Genomic DNA, 25847 nt, shown 5'->3' with positions numbered 1-25847 from the left:
AAAATCCCATGGACAGAGGAGCAGGCCGGGCTATAGTCCATGGGGTCGCCAAGAGCTGGACATGACTTAGTGACTAAACAGCAGCAGCAGCAACAATAACCATATAACCCATAAATTGCACGCCTGGGTATATACCAAGACAAATAAAAAACATACATGCATGCAAAACCTTGTCCAGGAACATTCTAGCAGGCCTATTCACAATAGGCCCAAAGTGGAAATGAACTCAGTGTCCACCATTGAAAAATGGATAAATGGGGAATTCCCCTGTGGTCCAGTGGTTAAGACTCCATGCTCACACCGCAGAGGGCACAGGTTCAACCTCTGGTCAGGGAGCTAAATCCCACATGCCCTGCAGTGACCCCACCCAAATATAATAATAATAATTATTATAAAAAAATACAGATTCCCAGCTCCACTGCAGACTTTAAAAAAAGAGAGAGAGAAGAACTTAAGAATAACAAACAAAATGCTGTATAAGCTGTGTTTAAAAAAAAAAAAAAGAAAAAGAAAAATGGATAAATGAAACATAGTGTCCTATACCAAGAATAGTATTTTCTATAAAAGGGAATGAAATTTCCTTTTAAAAATTTTAATTGGAGTATAGTTGATTTACAACGTCATGTTAGTTTCTGCTATACGGCAAAGTGCATCAATTACACGTATACATATATCCCCTCTTTTTTAGATTCTATTCCCATATAGGTCATTACAGAGTACTGAGTAGAGTTCCTTGTGCTACACAATAGGTCTTCATTAGTTATCTACTTGATATATAGTAGTGTGTATATGTCAGTCCCAGCCTCCCAATTTATCCCTCCCCTCTTTTCCACTTTTGGTAATCACATGTTTGTTTTCTACACATGAAATTCTGATATATGCTACAGCACAGGTGAACCTTGAAAACAGGATGATAGCTGGCAGAAACCAGTCACAGAAGACCACGTCTCACATGATTCCGTTCATATGACATGTCCAGAATAGGCAAATCCATAGAGATAGTAACTTAGTGGTTGCAGGAGCCAGGGGGTGCCCTGCCACATACCAGGCTCACCTCACCTGGCAGGTCTTATGAAACCAGCAAGGCAGTGGCTCTGAAAAAATGAGAAAAGACGATGAAAGAATATTCCAAAAGAGCCACGGAAGTCACCATGGGAAAAAGCAGAACTCGGGGCCCTTCCCACACTTACTTATTGCTGAATGTCACTTCTGCTTTGGATAATGCATGTGATGGGTTCCCAACCCTTCTTGATGTTTGTTCCCCAGGTGTCTGCTTGGCTAGAACCGTGGGGGTGGAGGATGCCACCATGGGATCAGTCCCTGCACTGGGCTGCATCTCCAGGTCACAAGTGGAGGGGAGGCTCTTGGCTAAGCCAAGATGGGGCGGGGACCCAGACCCCTCCAAGGCCTTCACCCACACTCGCCTGGCCCTGGGCCTCCATCACTATAGTCTGTGGTGGACGTGGGGGTATCACGTGTAACCATAGGGTGGGGGGCTCTGATGAAAGGGGCATTCGTGGAATTCACGGTTTGCGGAGTGCTGTCTGGCGAATACGGATTTTACGTTTTACTCTATACATATTTCTGTTTGAATGTGATGCTGCAGAGGTGTATTGCTTCTGTGATTATAAAAAACAAAAAGAGTAGAAAGAAATACAACCTCAGAGTAAAATACTGGAATGTTACAGAGTTCTGAAAAGTGCAAAAGGAGAGCCTCTCTAATTCCAGGTAACATTTGTGCTTGTTGCTCCAGATTTCTCAGCAGCAAGGCAGTGACATAGCCATGACTAACAGCTTGTGTGCTCAGTCTAGTCCGACTCTTTGTGACCCCGTGGACTGCAGAACTCCAGGCTTCCCTGTCCTTCACCATCTCCCGGAGTTTGCTCAAACTCATGTCCATCACGTCGGTGATGCCATCCAACCATCTCATCCCTTGTCGCCCCCTTCTCCTCATGCCCTCAGTCTTTCCCAGCATTAGAGTCTTTTCCAATGGATTGGCTCTTCACATCAGGTGGCCAAAGTATTGGGGCTCCAGCTTTAGCATCAGTCCTTCCAGTGAATATTCAGGGTTGATTGCCTTTAGGATTGACTGGTTTCATCTTCTTGCTATTTAAGGGACTCTGAAGAATCTTCTTCAGCATCATAGTTCGAAAGCATCAATTCTTTGGCACTCAGTCTTCTTTATTGTCCAACTCTCACATCCATACGTAACGAATGGAAAAACCATAGTTTCGACTAAATGGGCGTTCTGTTGGCAAAGTGATGTCTCTGCTTTTTAATATGCTGTCTAGGTTTGTCATAGCTTTTCCTCCAAGGAGCAAGCATCTTTTCATTTCATGATTGCAGTCACTGTCTGCAGTGATACTGGAGTGGGTTGCCATTTCCTATTCCAGAGGATATTCCTGGTCCAGGGATTGAACCCACATCTCTTGCTTTGCAGGTGAATTCTTTACCACTGAGCCACCTGGGAACACCTTTAGTTGCTGCCTCATTCACTATTTTTAAATGTGCTTGTCCACTCACCTTCTTAGCTTGCAGCCCACTCATTGTTACTGCATCCAGTGAACTCTGTTAACATGTATTAGCACCTACTGGGTGCAGACTCGGTTCTAGGCCCTGCGGAGACAGCCCGGAACAAAGCAGAAAGATCCCGGTCCTCCTAGGGCTTTCAGTTTCCTGGGAGAGATGAACAAAAAACAGGGAAACCATTAACTAAGATCATTACAGAATCAGTGGGAGCTGGGGAGGAAATTATCAGGTGGTCACAGGGCCTTTGCGCAAGCTGTTCACATTGCCTGGAGTGCCGTTCCTGCAGAGCCCATCCTTGGCCAGCTCCTGCCACCCTCCCTCACTCTGCACTCTGCTTGCCTGCCTCCTTGGGAGCACTTATCAGGGTTTGTACTTCTCAGTACACTTTGTTTGCTCCCTTAATATCTGTCTCCCATCCTGTACTATAAGCTGGGAGGGGCAGGAGCAGGCCAGAGCCTTCATGGTGGGACCCAGCCCCAACACCCAGTGTCAGGCACATAGAAGGGGCTTATAATACTTGCTGGACACATGAATTCTAAATAATTTAAGTGACCTTCCAAGTCAAGGAGAGGCCATCTGAGGCAGAGGCCATCTTTAGGAGAGGAATGGATGGGGGCATGTGTACCCTGGCTTTGGGCTGCAGATCCAGCCAGGATCTGACCTGGGAAGGGCCAGCAGGGGTCCAGGTCCTAGGAGAGGAGGGACCACCTGATCTGGGTGCAGGGAAAAGAGGATGAGCAGGAGCCAGCGCCAGACCCCTCCCTCCTGACCCGAGAGTCTTTGGGGAAGGAGCAGGGATTGCCTGTGGGAGTGTGGTATGTGGCTGCCTCCCGCGGGCTCCTCCTGGGACTGCCTCGGTCTCCTCCCAGGGCTGCACAATTCAGTTTTGACCATATTTGCCTCAGAGCCAAGTGGCCACCCTGTGGGGCTGGGGTATAAATATCAGTTTATTTACTCTGTGTCCCAGTCGAGCATGCTTCTGAGGAACGCAAGGCTTCCTTGCTGGCTAGTCTGAGAGTTTGGAAACGACGCCCCCCGGGGCAGGAGTCATCTGGAGGTTCTGAGTCATATTTCTGGGCCGGCTCGGAGCTCCTCTGCCCAGGCCACCCTGCGTGGTGCCTGGTGCGCTTTCCTCCAGAAAGTGAAACACAGCAAATTCTCTGTGCACTCTGACCTCCTGCCGCCTCATTGTGCAGGGGCTTCATAGTGGTCATTTACCCCCTCCCTTGCCCTGATTTCCCCTTGGGGAACCAGCCCTTCCCCACATCTGTCTTTCAGTCTCCATGGCTCCAGATCCCAGCCCTGACCATGGCTCCAGATCCCAGCCCTGACCCTCTTAGGGTGGGTATGTGACCCAGATCTGGCCAAAAAGAACACTGCATGCCACTAGCCTTAGAGACTAACTCAGGAGTGGGCACATGGTCTGCTCATGGGCAATGGAGAGATGGTGAGAATTACAACGGGAGAGCTGGGAGAAGCAGGCCTCCTTTCCTGTGGATTTAACCTGGGGGTGGGAGCTTTGGAGCTGCCAGGGTGACCCATGCATGTAGCATGAACCAGCTTAGGAGGAAGCAGAGACATTGAATCTTGAGGTCGGTATTTAAACTGCTAGATCCAGTCATTCCTAAAGTCAGGGTGAGAAAGCCTGTCAATTCTCTTTTTTCATTAAACCAGGGGGTTAGTTTTCTATCAAGTCATCACAAACTTAGTGGCTTAAAACAACACATAACAGATAATTATGTCCTACTTTTTGTGGTTCAGAGCTGCAGATACAGCATGATCCAGACAGGTCCTCAGCTTAGGATGACGAAGTCAAGGTGTCTACAGAGGTGATCCTTATGGGAGGGTCTGGGAAGAATCCTCTTCCAGTCTCATTCAGATAGCTAGCTAAACTCAGTTCCTTGTGTCTATGGGACTGTGGTCCTCATTTCCTGCTGGCAGACAGCAGGGGTGGGTTTTTTGTTAGAGGCTGCCCACATTCCTTCTCTTGTTTCCCAAGTGGCTCCCTTTGGCAACAATGCAACCATGGATCAAGTCCCTTTGGTGTTCAAATCTCTTCAACTTCCTCTTCTGCTGCCCCTCTCTGCCTCCGGCTGGAGAAAGCTTTCTGCTTTTAATGACTCATGTGTTAGACTGAACCCACCTGGATAATCTAGGATACTCTCCCTCTTTTAAGATCCATAACCTTAATCACATCTGCAAAGTCCCTCTGGCCATGTAATCAAATGTATACAAACCATATAGTCGCAGGTTCCCAGGATCAGGACACAATGTCTAGGAGGGAGGGGCATTATTCTGCCCACCGAGAAGTCTGACTTGGGTTTTCTGTCATTTGCAAAGGTAAGGATCTTGATTGATTTACCCACCTTCTGGGGAATGATTAGTTGGACATGATTGACTCATGCAGCTGAATTCTGGCTTCAGGAATGGCAGGATCCAGCAGTTCAAGTACTGTTATAGGGATCCAATTTTCTCTATTTCTCAGCCTATGTTGGTTTCATGCTCAGAATCCGTGGCCCTTGACTCCTACCCTCTGGGTTACTGCAAAGGAAAGAAAATGTGTCTCCCTCCTGCTGGTTCCTAACCTTAGCCAAGCCTATCACAAAGTCAACCTCCTTTACCCTGAAGGGCAGTCTAATTGTTGGCTCTAAAATTTCCCACCTTGGTTAGATTCAGGCTCTCTCTTTGATAAGCCTCAGAACCATTGAATATTTTCCCCCAAGTGACAGGACATTGTGCCCCAAAGAGTCTCCTTTTGTTTCTTTTACAAATGCACAACCTTCTCTCTGCAGCAGTAAAAACAGGTGGGTGTGGCTACTGCCCAGACAGAAGCATAAGCAAAAAAAAAAAAATCATTGGGTTACAATTTTATGAAGGAAGCAAGGTGAGGTACTGGAGAAGAACCAGGAGGGCCCAGGTGAGAGGGGGGTGGAGCAAAAGCCACTGGAGAGAAGTCACGGAAGGAGGCAAAAGGCTAGAGTGTTCCAAGGGAGTCACAGCCTGTGAGAACAACCTGAGGTTGGATGCACGTGGCCAGGTTGAAGAACTGCGGCAGGTCAGGGGGGCGAGAGTGTGATCTGGGAGGCGGTTGAGGTTGGCAGAGTGGATAGGAAAATGGAGGGGGATGAATGCATTAACCTACCTCTACTTCCTGCAAAACAGAAACTGGCTTGGCTTTGGGCTAGCAGCTTCCTGGAGGGTTGGGAGCAGGAGGCCTGACTGGGAGCACCCCCTGGCATCTCCCTCCCCTCCCCGGGGCACCCCTCCCCCAGCACAAACACACTTGCAATAACCAAGCCTGAGACCATCCCCCGCACGACTTCCGCCCCTGCTTCCTCCTGGCCTCTCAGAATAGCATTTGGCACCTCATTGAGGTTTCCACCTGCCACCTCTAGCCCTGCAGGCTGTCTTCACCCGCCCTTTCTCTCTGAAGAGGAGGGGAAGCCCTATTGTTCCTCTGGTGGTTGGCTTTGTGAGAAAGGGGAACAGACAGGTCCCTGAGGGGTGTGCCCATCACCCCACCCCGTCTGCCCCCAGCTAGTAGTTTCTTCTGCCTCCAGCTGTCAGCAGTCACCTTACTGCTCCTAACAGTGGTGGCATTTCTTCTTTTTTTTTTTTTTATAAATTAGTTTATTTATTTTTAACTTTACAATATTGTATTTGTTTTGCCATACATTGACATGAATCCACCATGGATGTACATGTTTTCCCCTCCAGAACCCCTTTCCCACCTCCCTCCCCATCCCATCCCTCTGGGTCATCCCGCTGCACCAGCCCCGAGCACCCTGTATCATGCATCGAACCTGGACTGGTGATTCATTTCACATATGATAATTTACATGCTTCAATGCCATTCTCCCATATCATTCTGCTCTCGCCCTCTCCCATAGAGTCCATAATACTGTTCTATTTATCTGTGTCTCTTTTGATGTCTTGCATACAGGGTTATTTTTACCAATTAACTAATACCATATATATGTGTTAGTATACTGCATTGGTGTTTTTCTTTCTGGCTTACTTCACTCTGTATAATAGGCTCCAGTTTCATCCACCTCATTAGAACTGATTCGAATGTATTCTTTTTAATGGCTGAGTAATATTCCATTGTGTGTATGTACCACAGATTCCTTATCCATTCATCTGCTTATGGGCATCTAGGCTGCTTCCATGTCCTGGCTATTATAAACAGTGCTGCGATGAACATTGAGTTACATGTGTCTCTTTCAATTCTGGTTTCCTCAGTGTGTATGCCCAGCAGTGGGATTGCTGGGTCATATGGCAGTTCTATTTCCAGTTTTTTGGGGAATCTCCACACTGTTCTCCAAAGTGGCTGTACTAGTTTGCATTCCCAAGTGGTGGCATTTCTATGCAGGATAATTGCCCATCTTCAATAAAGAAGGCAGAGCGCTGAAGGATTGAGGCTTTTGAACTGTGGGAGTGGGGAAGACTAATGAGAGTCCCTTGGACAGCAAGGAGATCAAACCAGTCAATCCTAAAGGAAATCAACCCAGAATATTCACTGGAAGGACTGATGCTGAAGCTGAAGCTCCAATACTTTGGAAAAGACTCTGATGCTGGGAAAGATTGAAGGCAGAAGGAGAAGGGGATGACAGAGAATGAGATGGCTGGGTGGCATCACCGATTCCATGGATTGAACTTGGGCAAACTGCGAGAGATGGTGAGAGACAGGGAGGCCTCTGTCTCTGGCATGCTGGCATGCTTCAGTCCAGGGGGTCGCAAAGAGTCGTACACAACTTGGCAGCTGAACAACAACAACTTTTCACTAATGTATTGACTGGGCATTAGGGGAGGGTTGTGGGATGGGAAAGTCCCTCCCTGCCTGTCTCCCACTTGGTTCTCTTCCCCCCAGGCGTCCAGGGCCTTCAGCTTCAGAACACTACATCGTGAGCTTCCATCTGTTCCTTCCAAATCAGCACACGCCATTCACTCTGTCGGGCTCCTTTCCCTCCAAAACATCTTGAAGATTCCCCACTGATCTCACATGGAGCTTATTCTCACCTGATTGTCGGCTGCGTAATATTCCAAGGAGTGAGGGTTGCTGCTAAGTTGCTTCAGTCGTGTCCAACTCTGTGCAACCCCATAGACGGCAACCCACCAGGCTCCCCCGTCCCTGGGATTCTCCAGGCAAGAACACTGGAGTGGGTTGCCATTTCCTTCTCCAATGCGTGAAAGTGAAGTCGCTCAGTCATGTCAGACCCTTAGCGACCCCATGGACTGCAGCCTACCAGGCTCTTCCGTCCATGGGATTTTCCAGGCAAGAGTACTGGAGTGGGGTGCCAAGAGTGAGGGTGGGTGTGCTCTATTGCCCTTCCCCTGGAATGGAGGCAGATGGCATGTCCAGCCTTCTGGTAATTCAGGCGAAGGCAGAAGAATCGCTTTGAACAGAGTTGCTGCCACACTGCCCTTGTCCAATCTGTGCGCACTGGCTGTGTGCTGGGATTTCACCTGCAGATTCTTTCTCAGCACTCGCACGGCCCCACCCAGAGGTCACATGAGAGGAGGTAACTATTTGGGGCCACAATTTTATTTTATTTATTATTTTTTGGGGGGGCCACAATTTTAAAGTTCACTTCCCAAATTCAGTGGCCCAGTTGGAACTTGGCCCCTGAAATGGTGTCATTGTTATTTCTGGGGCATCTCCAGAGGACTCCATGTGCCCCAAACTGAGCTTGGAGATCATCTCAGGGTCTTCTCATTCTTCTTTTCCTGCTTTGTTCTTGCCGTGCCTGCTGCCTGCCACCGCCCCCCCCCATCCCAGGAAAAGGCTGCCTGGTGCCCCCGTCCCCAGACCCTGTTGCCAGGCCCAGCACCCTGCCTGAAGAGCTCTGGCCTGTGAGCTGACCTAGTGCCCTGAGGTGGGAGCTCTGTTACAACTCCACCAGCACCAACCCCTTCTCCCAAAGAAATAAATACATTCTTTCTCCATTTACTTATTGAACAGTTACCAAATACAAGATCCTAGTGGGGAAGACAGAAAATTCGTAAGTCACGGGCATGAATTATTGAATTTCAGTCTGATAAACACTACTGGGAAATGCCAAGCCCTCCTAGGCATTTCTCTGCCTCAGGGCCTTTGCACATGCTCTTCCCTTTACCTGGACCACTCATCTTCCAGGTATCAACACACTCACCTTTTACCTTGCTGCATTCAAAATCAAAGCCCCAACCCCAACCATGCTTCCTATCCCTTTCCTGTCCATTTTTCTTTGTAGAACTTATTACACCTCAAACCTACAATTACCTTATGTACCTCTTACTGTTACTTATTCATCTGTCTGTTGCTTATACCCCTAGTGGACTGTCAGTGCATAAAGGCAGACATTCTTATCTGCCTCGTTCACTGCTCTATCCCTGTGCCTATAAGAGTGCCTGATACATTAAATGTTTAATTGTATGTGCTAAGTTGCTTCAGTTGTGTCCAACTCTTTGCGACCCTATGGACTGTAGCCCACCAGGCTCCTCTGTCCATGGGATTCTCCAGGCAAGAATACTGAAGTGGGTTGCCATGCCCTCCTCCAGGGGATCTTCCCAACTCAGGGATCAAACACCCATCTCTTACGTCTCCTGCATTGGCAGGCAGGTTCTTTACCACTAGCGCCACCTGGGAAGCCCTAAATGTTTAATAGTTTCTCATTAAATGTTTGTGAATGAAAAAATGACCTAATGGGGGACGTGACCTACTCATTTCTTCAGGGACCAGGAAGGATGGTGTCAGGGGACATTTTCCTGCCACTGGGGCATACCCAGTTTTCACGGCGCCTGAAGTTTATACAATTGGGGGTACCAACTTAAAGAAAAAGAACATATGGTTACATGTACTGAGTAAGGGCAAGAGAATTAAAAAAGATTGGCATAGCCAAAGGGAAAGGCATTCCAGGCAGAAGGAATGGTTGTGAAAAAGCCCAGGGTGGCCAAGAGCCAGGAAAGAAGGTGAGAAGGTCTGTGTGGCTGCAGCTTTGCAGGGAACCCTGGAGGGGGCTGGAGATCCAGTGGGGGCAGCCAGCTACTAAGTGACAGGGTGTAACATGCGAGGCCCTGATTTCTACGGGATCCCAGGAGAAAGCCGGGAGAGGATCTCTGGGCTCCCTCCGCGGGACGGAGCCCTGCCAGCAAGGCTTTTCCACTCACTCCACTGGCCAAGCCAGAGCTCTTCCCCCCACCCCACCCCCGCCCCTCAACTCTGCCCTCGTAAGCCTCCAGGAATGCATCTTCTGGTGTCGAGGAGTCCCAACTCACCCCTAACCCACCCAGAGAAGTCCCCTGAGGCTGTCTGGGGCAGGCCACTCCCCCACCGCCCAACTTCTCCCCAGGCTCTTCTGCTCCAAATAAAGGCTCAGGGGCCCTGGCCCAGAGCCACGGCCAACCATTTGCATCACAAATGAGGCTGGGTCAGGCTTTTGGCCCTGGCCAGCCTGCCTGGTGCTGCCCTCGGTGACTTAAGGACACAAGCCACCATCCAGCTGCTGCACACGCTGCCCTCTCTCCACCCTCCCACCCCACCCGGCTGCCTAGACTGCTCCCCTGGGGAAGGATGCCCGGTCCCCCATCCCTAGTAGGCCTGGGATCCTGACCCGCCAGCCCGCCCCACCAGAAGGACAATGATTATGACTGATAAACTCAGTTCGGATCCAGGAGGGCTCTCTGAATGTCAGGGGTGGGGGGCTCAGCAAGTGACATTCTACCCCGTAGCTCTCACAGCAGCCCACTCTACAGAGGAGGAAACTGAGGCTCAGAGACTGTAAGTTAGTAGGTTAGTTGCCTGCCCAAGGCCACTTAGCTGAGAGCCAGCAGAGCTGGGACTTGAACCCATTCATTCTGCTTCAGAAACTGTGCTGTGAACAGGGGCCACCCCTTGAGGGTCGTCTGTGTTTGTCCACCACGCAGCGAGTGCCCATAGGTACTGGATGAATAAGTTACCATCTGAGCTTCACCCTTTCTCCCCAGCATCATTGGGAGGAGTGGGTCGGCTAAAGTCTGAGTCTGTGAGGTCGGGCACTGCCCATGCCCATTTATGGTTCTGGTATACAATAGGTGCTTAATCAGTGTTTTGGGAGTAAATAATGGAATAAATCAACACACAGACTCTCTTTGAGCCTGGGTTGTGTGTGCCCTTTTGCTGCAGATTCCTTCCATGGCAGGGATGAGTTGTGTCCAGCTCAGGTTCCCCAGGAAGGAGCACGTGGCCAGGCCCCTAGTGGGGTCCTGGCAAGTTCTCAGAGGTTCAGCCGTGACTAATTCTCCACAGGCCTCACCCTGGGCTGGCTGGGGCTCCCAGGCAGGGAGCCCAGAGCTGGAGGCCTGACCTAGGGAGGGATTCTAAGCAAGCCTGGGCACAGGGAGGCCCCTGACTGTTTTCCCTGCCTCTCCTTCGCTCAGTCTGGAGTTCTCTCCTGCCCCAGGGCCTTTGCTTGTCCTGTCCTCTGCCTGGCCATCTCCCTGCAGCACCTCCAGGGCTGCTGTGTCGTCACTTCCTCAGAGAAGTCCCCATCTAGCTGGAGCCCTCACATATCCCTCACCCTGTCTGTCTCCAGAGCTCTGCAGATGCCTCATCATTCCTTTTTGTTTTCTTGGGTTTTGCCTATGTCTCCTTTAGAACTCCAGGAGATGGTGAAGGACAAAGAAGCCTGGTGTGCTGCAGTCAATGGAGTCGCAAATAGTCAGATATGACTGAGCGACTGAACACTAACGACCTTTGGAATGAAAGAGAAAGAAATCTGCACACACTACATAGAGCAAAATAGAATGAAAAAGGATAAAATAGAGGGAGTCAGATGGAGAGAGAGACAGAGAGACAGGGAGAGACTGGCAGAGAGAGAGATGCAGAAATAGAAGCAAATCTGAAAGAGAGACAAAGCAACTCAGAGGCAGAGCCGCAAACAGAAACTGAAAGAAAACAGGACCAGGGTCCCACAGAGAAATGGAGACAGAGCAAGAGGGAGGGGACAAGAGAAAGTACGACGCATGGTGGACAAAAAGGAAGTGGGGGCCCAGGGCCTCCTTTCAGGGTGATGGGAAGATTCTGGAATTAGATCCTTTTGATGGTTGCACAACTGTGTATATGAAAAGCCGCAGAACTGTACGCTTTAAAAGGTTGCATTTTCTGGAACATGAAATTATATCTCATTTGAAAACATGAGATGACATGAGAGAAACCCAAATTGAAGGACAGTCTACAAAGCATCTGACTGATGCTCTGCAAGTCTGGCAAGATCAGGAAGGACAAAAAGAGTGAGGACCATCCCCGAGGCTGCAAGAGAAGAAGGAGATGAGATGAGCAAATTTCACTTGGGGTCCGGAACAGAGAAACGACACTGGGGGAAAATCTGAATGAAGTCCGTAGTTTAGTTAATGGTATTGTATAAAAGTGAATTTCTCAGTTTGGATCGTTGTACTGTTACGAAAGAGATTAATAGAGGAAGCCGGGGGAAGGGGATGTGGGAACTGTCTTTGCACCTTTTCTCTGTCTAAAATTATTTCAAAATTAAAAAGTTAGAACAGATAAACAAAGGAGACAGAAATGACCAGAGAGCAGCCCTTGGACAGAAGAGCTGCCTGTGTTCCTGGCCTCGTGGGGACCATCGGCCAAGGCCCCTTCGGGAGAAAGCCCTGGGCTGGGTGAGCCCGGTATCTAGTCCTCTGCCCATGACTGACAAAGAGGCTGCTGATGCCCCGGGGGAGGGCTCTAGTTCCAGCTGAGTGAGGTACTTCCGTGCCCGAGGTTGCAGACCCCAAGTCCTGCCAGCAGAGGAGGCTGACAATTTGGGCAACATCTCCTGTCATTCGTCTAAGGGTCTCAGCAGTGGTTGGGGCAGCCCCAGGGGCTCCCTTGCACCCGTGACCGTGCCTGTTGATGACTCTGCCTCACATTCCCACCTTGGTGTGCCCCCCACCACCCCAACGGGCAGCCCTCGGTGCCTGCCAGCTGACCCCCTCTCTCCCCTAGGCTCTGGGCATCCTTCAGCAAGAGGGGAAAAACACCCAAGATCCAGCTTTCCTGTGAAAATAGCCAAGTGGCAGCCCCATGCCAAGGCTGGGGTCACTTCATGTGAGTCCCTGCAAAGGATGAACATGCAGGCCTACTTTCTGCTTTTGTGCTGGTCTCTGGGCTCCTGGAGGGAGAATGCTCATCCGCTCTCCTCCAACCTGAGACCCCAGCCTTGGGCCAGGCATGTATTAGGTTCTCAATTAACACTCGTGTGTCTCCCAGGCACCTTGCTGTCAGGAGCCTTAGTCAAAGGCTAGTTCTTTCCTCATCGAATGCTTTCAAGCTTTTTAAAGCAGTGAAGCCTGTTTTTTAAAAATGAAAATATATAGAGAATAAGCTCCTACTACGACTCCCCAGGATTAAACAGGACACACAATGAGATGTGAAGATTTTGTCACATTTGACACTAATCCTTTTTCTTTTGAAGAAATAAAATGTTACAGATTACAGCTCAGTTCTGCTGTGACTCCCATGTTCGACCCACAGCCAACCTCAGGAGGAGTGGGGGCTGCAACCTCCTGCCTAGGCTTTTACCTACATATTTATGCATGTGTGCTAAGTCGCTTCAGTCATGTCTGACTCCGTGCTACCCCATGGACTGTGGCCTGCCAGGCTCCTCTGTCCATGGGGATTCTCCAGGCAAGATACTGGAGTGGACTGTGCCATGCCCTCCTCCAGGGGATCTTCCCGACTCAGGGATTGATCCCATGTCTCTTCTGTCTCCTGCACTGGCCAGTGGGTTCTTCACTGCTTGTGCCACCTGGGAAGCCCCCATATTTATGGTGACAGTTCATTTGCAGTATTGCTTTGTGTGTGCGATTTATATAGCTTGCATGTAAAGGGTCTCATACAGCGTGCAGCACTCTGATTTCATGTGTTCCAGATGAGGTCCCCTGATGACAGTGTTGGAGAGGGGTCCATCCTGGTAAGGAGCTCTTCCCCAACCTCACCCCACTCCCACCCCCACAGCTGCCCCAGCTCACAGGCCTGTGGCCCAGGCAGCCATACAGGGCTCAGAGGGGCCCCACACCAGGCTTAATGCTCTGCTCTCTCTGTCTTGAAGTTCTTAGCAACTTTTGAACGAGGGGCCCGCATTTTCATTTTGACTGGGCCCTACCGATCGTGTCGCCTTTCTGATGACATGGAACACCTACGGAGCCCCTGTCCTGTGCCAGGCCCTGGCCCAGGCCTGCCGGCAGCACGGACCAGCTCCATGCGTCCTCCAAAGACTGTGAGAGACAGGGTTCCCATCGACCCATTCTGCAGGTGGGGGCACTGAGGCTCAGTGAGCTCCTGACTCGGGAGCCCGTGCCCTGAAACGACAGGCCCACTTCAAAAATCAAATCTGGCCCAGCCCCTTTTCTTTTAAAACCAAGGTCTGCAGAGTTGAAGGCTTCTGCAGCAGACCTGGCCCGTGTGCCGCAGAGCCCGTTCCGGCCTTCCCCGCCAGAGCCGCCTGGCTTGTTGGTGCCGCCCGGGCCCCCGAGGCTGAGTTCATTTCACCACACTTCCTCTCCCCATGGGGACTGTCTCAACTTGGGGTGAACCAACCCCAGGGTTAATCAGAGCGCCACTTCCTCTTCCCAGAGAAGACCTCTCACAACCTGCCTGCTATAATTAGCCCCCGGCCTACCCTCCCTGGCTGAGTGTGGCTGGGCCTGCGGCTGCTTCCCTTCTGGCCCTGCAGAGGAGGGGTTTCCACACTGCTTCTTAAGAACCCCAGGAGCCTGCAGGACAGGGGTTGTGTACGGGGGAGGCTCAGGCTCTGAGGCCCAGGATGGGGATTCCTCCGGCTTCTGGACGGGCTCTCCCCCTCTCCCCGCCCCCAACCTCTGCAGCACCCCACCCCCGCCCACCAGAGGATATCAGGCAATGTCTGGAGGTGTCTTTGGTTGTCATGGCTGGGGAGGGGGTGTTCCTGGAATCTGGGAAGAAGAGGCTAGGGGAGCTGCCACACAGCCCTCAGTGCCCAGGCTGGTCTCATAAGAGAATGTCCACTGGGCTGAGTCTGGAGGATGACGTAGTAGTGAGTGACCAGGGGGGACAGTGGAGGAGAAGAGGTGGCTGGGATCAGAGGGGTGTCCTGCAGAGTGGACAGGACAGGATGATGTCTGATGGTGACAAGGGCCTTACTGAGGAACTTGATAGGGCCCCTCCGAGAGGGGAGGTGAGCAGAGGCTTGAGTGATGGGGGAGATCTGGGGGGATCTTTAGGGAGAGGGAGACAGGTGCAAAGGCAGGTGGGAAAGGATTTTGAATCTGGGTGAGGAAGTGAGATGAAGCCCCGGAGGAAGGCAGGGGTCACTTCCTGCAGAGTCTCATGGGCTGAGAAACAGGAGTTTCACTTTTGTTGTTTAGTAGCTAAGTCGTGTCCAGCTCTTTCGTGACCCCACTAACTGTAGCCTGCCAGGTTCCTCTGTCCATAAAATTTCCCAGGCAAGAATACTGGAGTAGGTTGCCATTCTTTTCTCCAGGGGATCTTCCTGACCCAGGGATTGAGCCTGTCTCCTGCTTGGCAGGCAGATTCTTTACCACTGAGCCACCTGGGAAACCCAGGAGTTTCACTGGCAGCCCCTAAAAACAAAAGTGCTGAGAGGACTGGACAGGGAGTTCTGAAATGGTGTTTCAGCTTGAATTGGGTGCCCCCTGGCCAAGTGATTTTGGAAAAATTACTCTTTGGGGCTCCAGTTCCCTCTCTGTCACCCTAGGGGCAGTGCTACTATCCGGTCCCCCCAGGGGCCTCCTGTGCAGTGAGGGGCTGGGATCAGGACTCAGGTGGGGAGGTGACTTGCCATGCTGTTCTGAGTGTTTAAGAGTGGCCCACGAGAGCTATAAACTTGAGTCCCAAATGTGGGTGACCTCCAAGACCCAGACAAAGGTCCAATCAGCTCAGGCATCATTGCAAAGTGGACAAGTGTCCACAGGACTGTTGGAGAGCCCTCTTCAACAGCGACCCCATGTGGTGGTAAGAGGCCATGGCAGCAGTGAAGTTTAGGGGGAACATGCCCCACCCCCACCTGTGGGTTGAAGATGACCTAGGGATCCTTGGACCATTCAAGGTGTGGGAGGACCCAAAAAGGAGATTCTGGGCATCTTGTTAACACAGCACCTGGCAGTCTGAGTGATTAAGGAACAAAGGGAGAAAAATCATTGCAGTATCATAACTTGGATGAATTTATTCTGATGTCATTAGTCTGGAAGGAAAGTTTCCTGATACTCAGGGGCTCTAGGAGAGTTAGGGGTGAGAAGCGGGTGGTTGATGGGGCAGGAATGGGGCCTGTTAGGTTTATGGCTTGCTGCTCGGAGAATGCAGTCAGTTCCTCTGGCCCCTCCTTGCTTCCTCCCAGCCAGGGTGCCGGCAACCCCATCCCAGGGAAGCATTTCCTCAGCTGGGGAAACTCAGGTGAAGTGAAGGCAGGAGATGGGGATGGGTAGGGGCAGAGGCTCTCACTACATTCCCATGCTACAACCCTCTCCCATCTCCCTTCCTACTCAGAAGGTGCTTTCATGTGGACCCATCAAAGGATGTTGCAGAGGCCACTCATGAAACATTGAAAAGGAGTAAACAAGTCATTTTCCCCTGAGAAAGTGTAGACAGTTGTTACCTGGAAGAATGCACAGTCTTGTAGGCAAAGAAAGAAATGCAAACAAAAGCCCTGCTACATGCTGATTCAATTAGGAAACAATTACAAAATGATAAAGCCCAGTGCTGGCAGGGATGTGGGGAAAGTGACACATCAGCTTTGCTATAAACAGATTCAGATTTTTAAGATCAATCTGTCTTCCTGAAATAAGCACTGAGAAACCGCATATACCCTCTGACCCAGCATTTTGGCTCTTGGCAAAATGTGGCCTTATTTAAAAGTGGGAAATGGAAAAAAACAAAAGCCAAAACCCCCAGATGCCCTGTGCTAGTTTCGGTGGAGTACTCAACTACTTGAAATGCCGAACATATATTACCTCTTTAACCTTATAGCCGCTCTGAGAGATGTGTAATTTCTGAGGCTTCTTTTCAGAGATGAGGACCTAGAGGGCCCTGGAGTCTGGCCCTCCCTCCGTGGTCAGTCAGATGGTGAGCAGCAGAGCTGAGGTTTGAACCCAAGCTGCCCCACCGGAAACTTGGGGGTTCCTACCCCACATTATTTCTCTGTATCATGAAGGCAGAATTGTCCGCCAAAGAGACAGTGACCTGCTGTGTGTGTGTGTGTGCTGTCACCAGGATGCTACCAGAAGACAAAGGAGCCTCTTTCTGCTTATTCTTGATGGTAAATGTGTGCCTGCTACCCAGCAGGCGTGCCCCAGCCTGTGGTTCTGGAATGTGGGTGAGCCGCCACCCCAGAGACCTGCCGTTGGTGGCCGGTGTTGGTGGGCCAGGCACAGCCTACAGACCTGGCCGGTGCACACGCTTTGTGTTTGTCCAAGGAATCAAGCCAACACCCTTCACACTGCCTCGATGGGAGCTGAGCGGTTGAACTGATGCCCAGAACCCTCGTGTTTCCCCCGCAAGCGGAAATGCCGGTGACCTCGTGGCGGGAAGGACAGTGAAAACTCCAGGCACCTGTGGCTTCAAGGAGGACATGACTGTTTGAAGTTGCTCTTGGCACAAGGGCAGAGCTTGGATTCTCTGCCTCCCAGGAGGGGACACATCCCCACGGCCTGTCCAAGACTAGTGTGAGTGCCGACATGCTGCTGTGAACTCTCAGGGAGCAGTGGCTCCTGTTCTTGGGGTCCCCATCTCCATCTCTAGAGAGCAGGGTTGGCCCACATGAATTTGTTGAAAATGTGGGGCCTAGGCTGCCATGGCTGAGGGATGCGTGGCGTGTGGTAGGCGTGGGGCACGGGGGGAAGGCCATCCCTTTTCAATGATTTTTCTGTCCTTGGTTCAGCCTGGTGCTCGTGTATCATGATGGTCGGCCATTCCCTGCCCGTCCCTCTTCTGAGCTAAGAGAGACCAAGCCCCAGGCTGAAAGCCGTGGACAGGCAACATGATTTGCTTTCACTGTGCACACTTTCAGAGTTATCCTCTATTAGTGGCAAGTTTTCGTGCTGGTTTTCCATTTACTTTTGATGATAGCGATTTTCCTTTTAAAATAAACTTACTTTAAAAAAAAAAGGTGTTGTTGTTTAGTGGCTCAGCCATATCTGACTCTTTGTGACTCCATGGACTGTAGCCCATCAGGCTCCTCTGTCCATGGGATTCTCCAGGCAAGATTAATGGAGTGGGTTGCCATAAACTTACTTAAGTGAAAAAAACAAAGCAAAACAGGTGAGTCATTCTAAATAAAAATATGAAGCCAATGATAGATGAGGTGGAGATGGTCAGACATAGAGGTGGCCCCTGAGCTAAGGGCCCTCATTGGTCCCCAGTGAGATCATCCTGGATTGTGTGGGTCTTGCCTGCCCCTCCCCTTGGGTCTAGGTGACCAGTTCTTGAGTCTCTGGGAACTTTGGCCTCCCGTCCCTTCCTCCTCTCTCTTTCTTCTTTTTTATTTTTCCCAAACTTTTTATTTTGTATTGGAGTATAGCCAATTAACAGTGCTGGGATAGTCTCAGGTGGACAGAAAAGGGACTCAGCCATACATATACATGTATCCATTCTCCCCCAAACTTCCTTCCCATCCAGGCTGCCCCATAACATTGAGAAGAGTTCCCTGTGCTATACAGTAGATTCTTGTTGCTTATCCATTTTAAATATAGCTGTGTGTTTATGTCTGTCTCAAACTCCCTAATTATCCCTCCCCCCACTCTTACCCTCTGGGAATCAAAAATTCATTCTCTAAGTCTGCCCTCCTCTCTCTTCTTACCTTCTCTCCCTCCTGCCAAGTCAAGGTCAGGAAGCATCTTCAGGTCTAGTGCAGATGCTTGCTGTTGCCACATCGGTTTGAGGGTTTCCTTATGGGGAGTGTGGCTGGGCTGCCCTGGCTGTGGGCTCTCGTTTTCCCAACTGTTCCTCTCCCACTTGATTAGGCCAGTGCATCAGTTCTTAGCTGGCCTGTTCATTAGAGAGGTTTTCCAGGATGAACTGCAACTTAGGAGAGAAAGCATCACATTTATTAACGACAAGAATGCATGTTCACTGAGTGGTTACTGCACCCTGGGTTTTGTGCTAAGAGCTCCTATGGCATTAACTCATTCACTCCTCCCCTTAATCCTGCGGTCAGCTTTGATTCCCACATCCCTTACTCCCCATCCCTTGTACCCTGTTGACTCTTTTTTTAAAATTAATTTTTATTGGCATATGGTTGCTTTATAATGTTATGTCAGCTTCTTCTACACAGCAAAGTGAATCAGCTATACATATACATATTCATATATCCCCTCTTTTTTTGGATTTATTTCGCATTTAGGTCACCACAGAGTGCTGAGTAAGGTTCCCTGAGCTATACATTAGGTTCTCATTAGTTGTCTATTTTATACACAGTATCAATAGGGCTTCCCTGGTGGCTCAGACAGTATAGACTCTGCCTGCAATGCAGGGGACCCAGGTTCAATTCCTGGGTTGGGAAGATCCTCTGGAGAAGGGAATGGCAACCCACACCAGTATTCTTTCCTGGAGAATTCCACGGACAGAGGAGCCTGGTGGGTTACAGTCCATGGGGTTGCAAAGAGTTGGACATGACTGAGCAAATGAGCATGCATGCATGCCCAGGACAGAGGGGTTTCTGGGAAGCTGGAATTTCAGTGCTAAAACTAGGAAAGTCTTGGTGACTTACCCTGTGTGGTGGGGTGGTGGGCCGGATAGCAGAGGGGAAAAAAACCAGGTCAGTACCCCCACCCCCAAGCACACTGCTCTGTTCCCATCAGGCCCTGCTGCCCGAGGGGGTCTGTACTGTGCCTGCCTTTGACATCAGGCAGAGTTCATTGAAGAATCCCTGTCCACACCGTAATGATTACCTGAGCCTGTCATTTCAACTCTCGGCTCCTCAATTGCCTCATTTCTAAAATGATAATAAGATGTTGGTCTCCTCACGGGCATGCCCAGGAATCAAATGAGAAAACAGACATACAGCATTTAGCAGAGCCCAAATATCTGATCCCCTTCATGGATCGTAGCTTCCCTGGTGGCTCAGACAGTAAAGAATCTTTCTGCAATGCAGAAAACCCGGGTTCAATCCTTAGGTTGGGAAGATCCCCTGGAGAAAGAAATGGTAACCCACTCCAATATTCTTGCCTGGAGAATTACATGGACAGAGGAGCCTGGTGAGCTACAGTACATGGAGTCACAAAGAGTCGGACATGACTGAGCAACTAACACTTTCACTTTCACTTTCATCATGGATCACTGCCTTGTCATGGCGAAGGGGCTTGCATTCTAAAATCACTGTGGATGGTGACTGCAGCCATGAAATTAGAAGACGCTTGCTTCTTGGAAGGAAAGCTATGACAAACTAGACAGTGTATTAAAAAGCCAAGTCATCACTTTGCCGACAAAGGTCCATATGGTCAAAGCTGTGTTTTTTCCAATAGTCATGTATGGATGTGAGAGTTGGACCATAAGGAAAGCTGAGTGCCAAAGAATTGATGCTTTTGAACTGTGGTGCTGGAGAAAACTCTTGAGAGTCCCTTGGACAGCAAGGAGATCAAACCAGTCAATCCTAAAGGAAATCAACCCTGAATACTCATTGGAAGCACTGAGGCTGAAGCTGAAGCTCCAGTACTTTGGCCACCTAACACAAACAGCCGACTCACTGAAAGAGACCCTGATGCTGGGAAAGACTGAAGGCAGAAGGAGAAGGGGGCAGCAGAGGCTGAGATGGTTAGATAGCATCACTGACTTAATGGACACGAACTTGTGCAAACTCGGAGAGATAGTGAAGAACAAAGAAGCCTGGCGTGCTGCAGTCCATGGGGTCACAAAGAGTCACACATGACTTAGCGACTGAACAACAATGAAACATCTGATACAGCAGAGCATGTCTGATAATATTATCAGATGTCTGCTTAACACCCAGCTTCCCATTATTCTCAGAATACAACCCAACCCCAGAGACCTTTGAAGCTCCTGGATCTGCCCTTAGACCTCTGGCTGCATCTTCTGCTCCTGTCTGCTCATTCAGCTCTGTCACCCTGGTCTCCTGGCTGGCCTAGACCTGACCCGCCCTCTCCCGGCATCAGGGCCTTTCCATGTGCTCTTTCCTTTGCCTGAAGTAACCAGCCCCTCTCTTCCCCAGGACTGGCTTCTTCTCATCTTTGGGCCTGGGTTTAAAAGTCATCTGCATAGACAGACCTTCTGTTTCTACCTAATTTGAAGGGATGTTTATCTCCTTGGGAACAGAATGTTTCTTAGATGGGTCACCACTGCCGCCTCAGGCCCTACAATGATGCCCGGCCCACAGCAGAGCTCAGGACACGTTCGTCAAGAGGATGGATGAATGAACATTGGCCTGCGAAGGTCCCCAGTGGGTTGGAGAAAGAGCCCAGGGTCTTAACTGTCTTTGAGGCTTGGTTCCTTCATCTGTCAGCAGGGGTGTAGGGGCAGCCAGCTCCTTGGGTTTGCGAGGCATGGATGGGATGACAAAGAAGCACCAGTCTGTCCACTAAGGCTGCATGTCGTGGGATTCAGAGACGAACAGCCCTGCCCATGGGGGCCCCACCTGCTCCTCCACTGCACCTTTCTCCCTGCGTCCATGGTGGCACCTCTGCACACACTACACGTGGATCGGGAAACCGAGACCCAGAAGGGGTCACTCCTGTCTGGTCCCCCTGAGCTGGGAAGCTCTGAGCCGGCCACCTCCTCCCGAACATGAACATGGTTGCCTGGCCTGGCCTCCCTCCTGCCAGGACCGGGCAGGCAGCTGACGCGTCACATGCCCTTGGCCCCCAGGGGCGGGCTCCCCACGGAGACTCCAGCACACTGTCAGAGCTGTCAAACAATGTCCCTGCCAGGTTTTCATAAGAATCCGAAGCATCACTGCCCGATGCCAAACACCCTCTTAAGACAATACCTCCGGGGCCTGCGGGCCCATCCCGAGCGCGCCGCCTCTCCTCGGCCATATATAGGCAAAAGCTGGGGAATCCCTCTCCCATGGCTGGACGAAGATCCGAGGGAGGCGGCCCCAGCCTTGGCGTGACCCCTGGGATCTCACACCTCCAACTCTGCCAGCCTCTGGCCCAGGGGCCGGGTGAGGAGGCCAGGTGGGCAGGCCCGGGCTGCCAGGCCAGCGGGCATGGGGCCGGCTCAGGGCCTCCTGTGTCCTGTCAGCTTGCAGCCCGAGTGGCTGGCAGCGCAGGCTCTTCTTACCAAATAAGGCCTGGGCCGCGGGGCCTGGATAGGCTCAAGCTCCGGCAGAGTGGCGGATGGCTGCAGGCCTGCTGGGTCACCTCTTCCTCCTGTGCATGGAGCCAACTGGCTCCACAGAGCCCTGTCCCCAAGGTTCAGGAGTGCCCCCCACCATCAAGAAGCCCTGGAGGACTGTTCAGCATCCCCAGGAGAGGAGCCTCTATTTAGGGCCACAGGAATGTTCACCTTGGAACATTTGGAAAGTTCCATTCAAATCTGAGATGCGTCAAGGTGTAGAAAGGTCCCTGGAGCTACTGCTGTAGGCCCAGGGAGCCCTAAACTCCGCCAAAGGGATGACCTGCCTGCCCCACCTCTAGTGCACACGCCCACACCTGCTCCTACACCCTCAGCGTGTCCTGCCCTTGCGTCTTATCTGTAGGTAATCAGCAGTTGTAGTCACATCAGCAGCTCCTTCCCACTGCCTGGTCTGTGGTGTCAAAGGGTAAGGCTGGCCAAGGGGCTAGGGCAGGGGGACAGGGACTTTAGAGCAAACTGAGGACCCCTGGGCATTGACTTGTCCTCACCTGTGCCTGTGGTGAGAAGAGGGGTGAGCACTGGCTAAACTGGGAGAACTCCCCACCATGAACCAGGCTGAGCAGCCCTGAGGGAGCATCCTGAAAGAGGGGGTGGGAGGGGCAAGTCTGCTGTGAGCTGGGGTTGGGGGCTTGTCGTGTCTCAGGAGTCAATGTCGGGCATGGAGTCCCCCAGTCTGCCTGCCATTGTTCCAGTCAGCAGCTTCACTTCTTGCAGCCTCAGTTTTGCCATCCTTAAAATGGGTATAATGCAAACGTTACCACATGAGTGACTGTGGGAATTCAGCTGAATCAGTTGTGTGGAGGGTTCTGCATAGAGTTGTCTGGGGATTTAGTGGGATCCTGGGTGAGGGAGATCTTGCTTTTCCTGGGGGGCAGACAGGGACCTGCTCCTGATGGCCTCCCTCCCCGAGTTTTTCACTGCTTTCTCAGTGGCCTAGGGGAGTTGGAGTGGCATTTTGAGGTCTCCTAAGCCCCTTCCAGCGCAGAAAGCACATGGCTGGGGGTGACACGAATGTTCATGTGTGAACACATATGAGTGTGTATGAATGTGGGGGGCCCCATGGACTCCCATGAACACAGCTGTGTGATTGTGAATGTATGCAGGCAAGTGGGCACTTGGACCCCTGGTGTGGGCACTGGGTTGTGGTTTGTGCTGATTGCTATTTCTGAAGTCTTTTCTTGAGGTCTGGGAATCTCCCGGTGACGGAGCTCCCCGGCTGGACCCTCGAAGCCCCTCTCCCAGGATGGGCTATGGAATTAGGGACCTAGTGCAAAACAAAAATGTGCAACTCCTTGTTTGAAAAGTATCAAGACTTTCAAGATGGCAACAGCACAGCATTAAACCAAGTGTGGGGCCTTTCTGAACACTGGTCCCCATGTGTGTGACCGCCCTGGTCCTGTCCCCTCACTCTCCCTGGCAGTATGAGCATGTTTGATCCCGGCTGGGCCGTGGTCTCTCCAGCCCAGCAGCAGCGATGGTGATGGGATCAGCTGGAAGGGTCTTTAAAGTCTGTAAAAGTGACCCCCACCCCCTGGGTCCCCAGTCATGGAAACAGCCAGGAGCCCAGGTCAGGACATGGAGCCCACGATAAACACGCTCTCCCAACTGTTCTACTGAAGGCCAAGTGAGCTTTGTTCCCCTGGACCAGAAGCCAGCAAGTTTGTGCAGTTCCTGCTGTAGTCAGCCTGGCAGGACGCTGTGGGTGAGGCTGTGACAGGGACATGCCTCAGGTGGCCGGGATGGGCTCTGCTGGATGGGCAGAGAAGGTGAGCTGGGGTAGAGAAGGTGAGCTCTGGAGGTGAAGGCCAGGAATTGGGGATGGGGGTGGGAGACCCCCCTGAGACTCCTAGAGCCTCTCAGCATGAAACCAAAGGCTGCCATCTGGAGGCTCCTGCAAGGGGCTTGGGGCTTCCCTGATGGCTGCCTCTTGACACTGGCCCTAAGGTGACACTCTGCTGGCAAAGCATGTTTCCTCCCCTCTCTGGAAAGTTCTTTGTGATCTCCAGAAACCACCAGATGGTGCTTGAACATGCCCACTGGGAACCTCAGGATTCTGCCCAGAACCTTCCAAGTCTCCTCCTGCTGAGCTCTGAGGTCCCTCGGGTGGGGGACTGGCCTTGGCTTGTTCATGGGGTCTCCTGGGGCCTGGCACAACCTTCCAGTGCGAAGAGAGGAGAGAGGCTCCTGTGCAGCCTGTGCCATCAGCACCAGGAGTGGGTGTTGGTCAGAACCTTCCTCTGAGGCTGGGCTCACCGCTGGTATGATAGCTAGTCCTTTGACATTTTATTTTAATGGAAAGCCTGATGATTCACGTTCGTTGGCTTATTTTCTGATGTAGGAGGTCTTTTCTCCAAGGGCCTGAGGGGTCTGCCAACGGCTTACATCTTTCTTGCAAAAACCACACACCTAAATCATCGTCTGCTTTTTGCAGTTTCTCCTTCTTTAAAGTGAAGAGAGAAGGCATATGTTCACGGAGACAACCAACCCAGAACCTTCCGGGCAGACTTTGATGCTCTAAAGTAAACTTGTCTCTTCAATTAATCAACACAGATTTATTTGGCATGGACTGCGTGTCTGAGCCGGCCACTAGAGGCTGAGAAGCCAGAGGAAAAATGAGCTGAGGGAGGTTCTGCCCGAGTGCAGCAAGGTGGGTTTTCTGTTTTATAAATTCAGAAACAGGCTCAGAGAGGTTGTGTGAGTTACTGAGGACAACACAGCATGTGCATGGAAGGACTGCAAGGAAGCTGAGTGCAGAAGTTGGCCAGAGGAGGTGATAAATGGGGTATCCTTTGGTGATTAAAACTCATGCTTTGGTGCCAGTGAAGTTGGGTTCACACTCTGCTTCTGGGACCTTGGACTGTACCTTTCCCCTCTAAGCCTGGATTCCCTCAAACTCGGAGGGCTGTACTCTGCTACGTCCCAGCTGACCTTTCAGAGCCTGTTTCTCACCTGTAAGATAGGGACAATAACAGTACCACATCAGCCAAGCAGCAGATATTTATTGAGCACCTACTATGTGCCACACACCAATCTAGGTGTGGAGGCAACCGTGAACCAAGTGGCCCCTGTGAGTTATTGTGACAGTTGATGGGGAATGTGCGTCTAGTGTCTGACCCTGGTTCCCTCTTCAAGCCAGAGGTGGGGTGCATCTGGGCAACAGGGCTGCCCGGAGGGTGGAATTTGGCCCAACAGGCCCCCAGCTCTGAGATTACATCATCTGTCTTCAGCCCGCCAGGGGACAGGCCAGGAGCCCCAAGGGGAGCAGGGAGAGGACTGGGGGCTGGGGGAGGGGAGAAAGACTGGGGAGAGAAGTGGGGAAGAGGGGTTGTCACCATCGTCACCCTCCTCTGGGGTAGCAGCCAGCTGTCAGGCACCTGCTGATGGGCTTGTCTGTCAGCTCTTCACTGCACTGTCCTGTGGACACTCAGGGCCACCTGGTGAAGTGGGGACCCCATTTGACAGATGAAGAAACTGATGCTCAGGGAGTGAAGTCACTTGCTTATGATCACAGAGCTTGTGGGGGTGGAGGCTGGGTAGTGTCTGTCCACAGCCTGATCTTTGAATTATTAGGTGATAAAAGAAGAGATGGGGGGAGAAGAGGAGAGAGAAAGACTTGACAAGGATAAGCTGATGCCCCACTTTGGGGGACTTTCTGGACTGCCTCCCCCCCCCACCAGTTTCCTCTGCACCCATGCTTCTCTGGGAAGTTCAGCTCACCCATCTCTCAGACGATCTCTGGGCCTGGACACATGGCAGCTGTTATTCTTCTCTGAAGATGGTGCCCCCACCCCGGGCCTGAATTTTCCTCCCTCAGCCAGGGACCTGGCATCTCTGGAAGCCTGGGGAGGCTATTTTAAACCTCACAGCTGGTTTTCATCGAGGCTGCTGATATGTGCGTGTAGAAACCTTGGGTTCGTTCTGCCAACACAGAACGAATTTTGCAGATTAGTGAGGATGGTGCTGATCAGAGTGGAGGCTTGGAGGGTGTGTGAGGCTG

The 25847-nt window shown here is 51.3% G+C and overlaps 1 protein-coding gene and 2 long non-coding RNA genes across 6 annotated transcripts in view; 1 reads left to right on the top strand and 2 right to left on the bottom strand.

Moving 5' to 3' along the window:
* The window catches only part of RBM38 (RNA binding motif protein 38), a 124326-nt gene that overhangs the window by 25274 nt on the left and 73205 nt on the right, over positions 1 to 25847 (top strand). The window contains exon 4 of one of the 3 annotated variants that reach the window (XM_081559332.1): positions 11144 to 12989. The exons of the other annotated variants lie outside the window; for them this stretch is intronic. Coding sequence (XP_081415458.1) covers positions 11144 to 11207 — 64 coding nt within the window. The 3' untranslated portion in view covers positions 11208 to 12989. Of the gene's footprint in view, positions 1 to 11143; positions 12990 to 25847 lie in introns of those variants that run through there. 3 annotated transcript variants of the gene reach the window in all.
* Positions 577 to 21731, bottom strand: LOC145533010 (uncharacterized). 2 transcript variants are annotated; one of them, XR_014073759.1, is made up of 4 exons: positions 5672 to 5793; positions 4896 to 5070; positions 4277 to 4460; positions 577 to 2676 (listed from the first exon to the last, which is right to left on the bottom strand). It is a non-coding gene; the product is annotated as an uncharacterized LOC145533010 (long non-coding RNA). The 2 variants fall into 2 exon arrangements; XR_014073758.1 differs by lacking the exons at positions 4277 to 4460; positions 4896 to 5070; positions 5672 to 5793 and adding an exon at positions 21480 to 21731.
* Positions 24391 to 25653, bottom strand: LOC145533009 (uncharacterized). Its single transcript, XR_014073757.1, has 2 exons — positions 25568 to 25653; positions 24391 to 24799 (listed from the first exon to the last, which is right to left on the bottom strand). It is a non-coding gene; the product is annotated as an uncharacterized LOC145533009 (long non-coding RNA).

This window comes from Giraffa tippelskirchi, chromosome 13 (genome assembly GCF_054371585.1).
Source record: "Giraffa tippelskirchi isolate mGirTip1 chromosome 13, T2T-mGirTip1v1.2.pri, whole genome shotgun sequence".
Classification (NCBI taxonomy): Eukaryota; Metazoa; Chordata; class Mammalia; order Artiodactyla; family Giraffidae; genus Giraffa; species Giraffa tippelskirchi.
The sequence above is the reverse complement of the archived record's forward strand: the minus strand, read 5'-3'. Positions and strand labels throughout refer to the sequence as shown.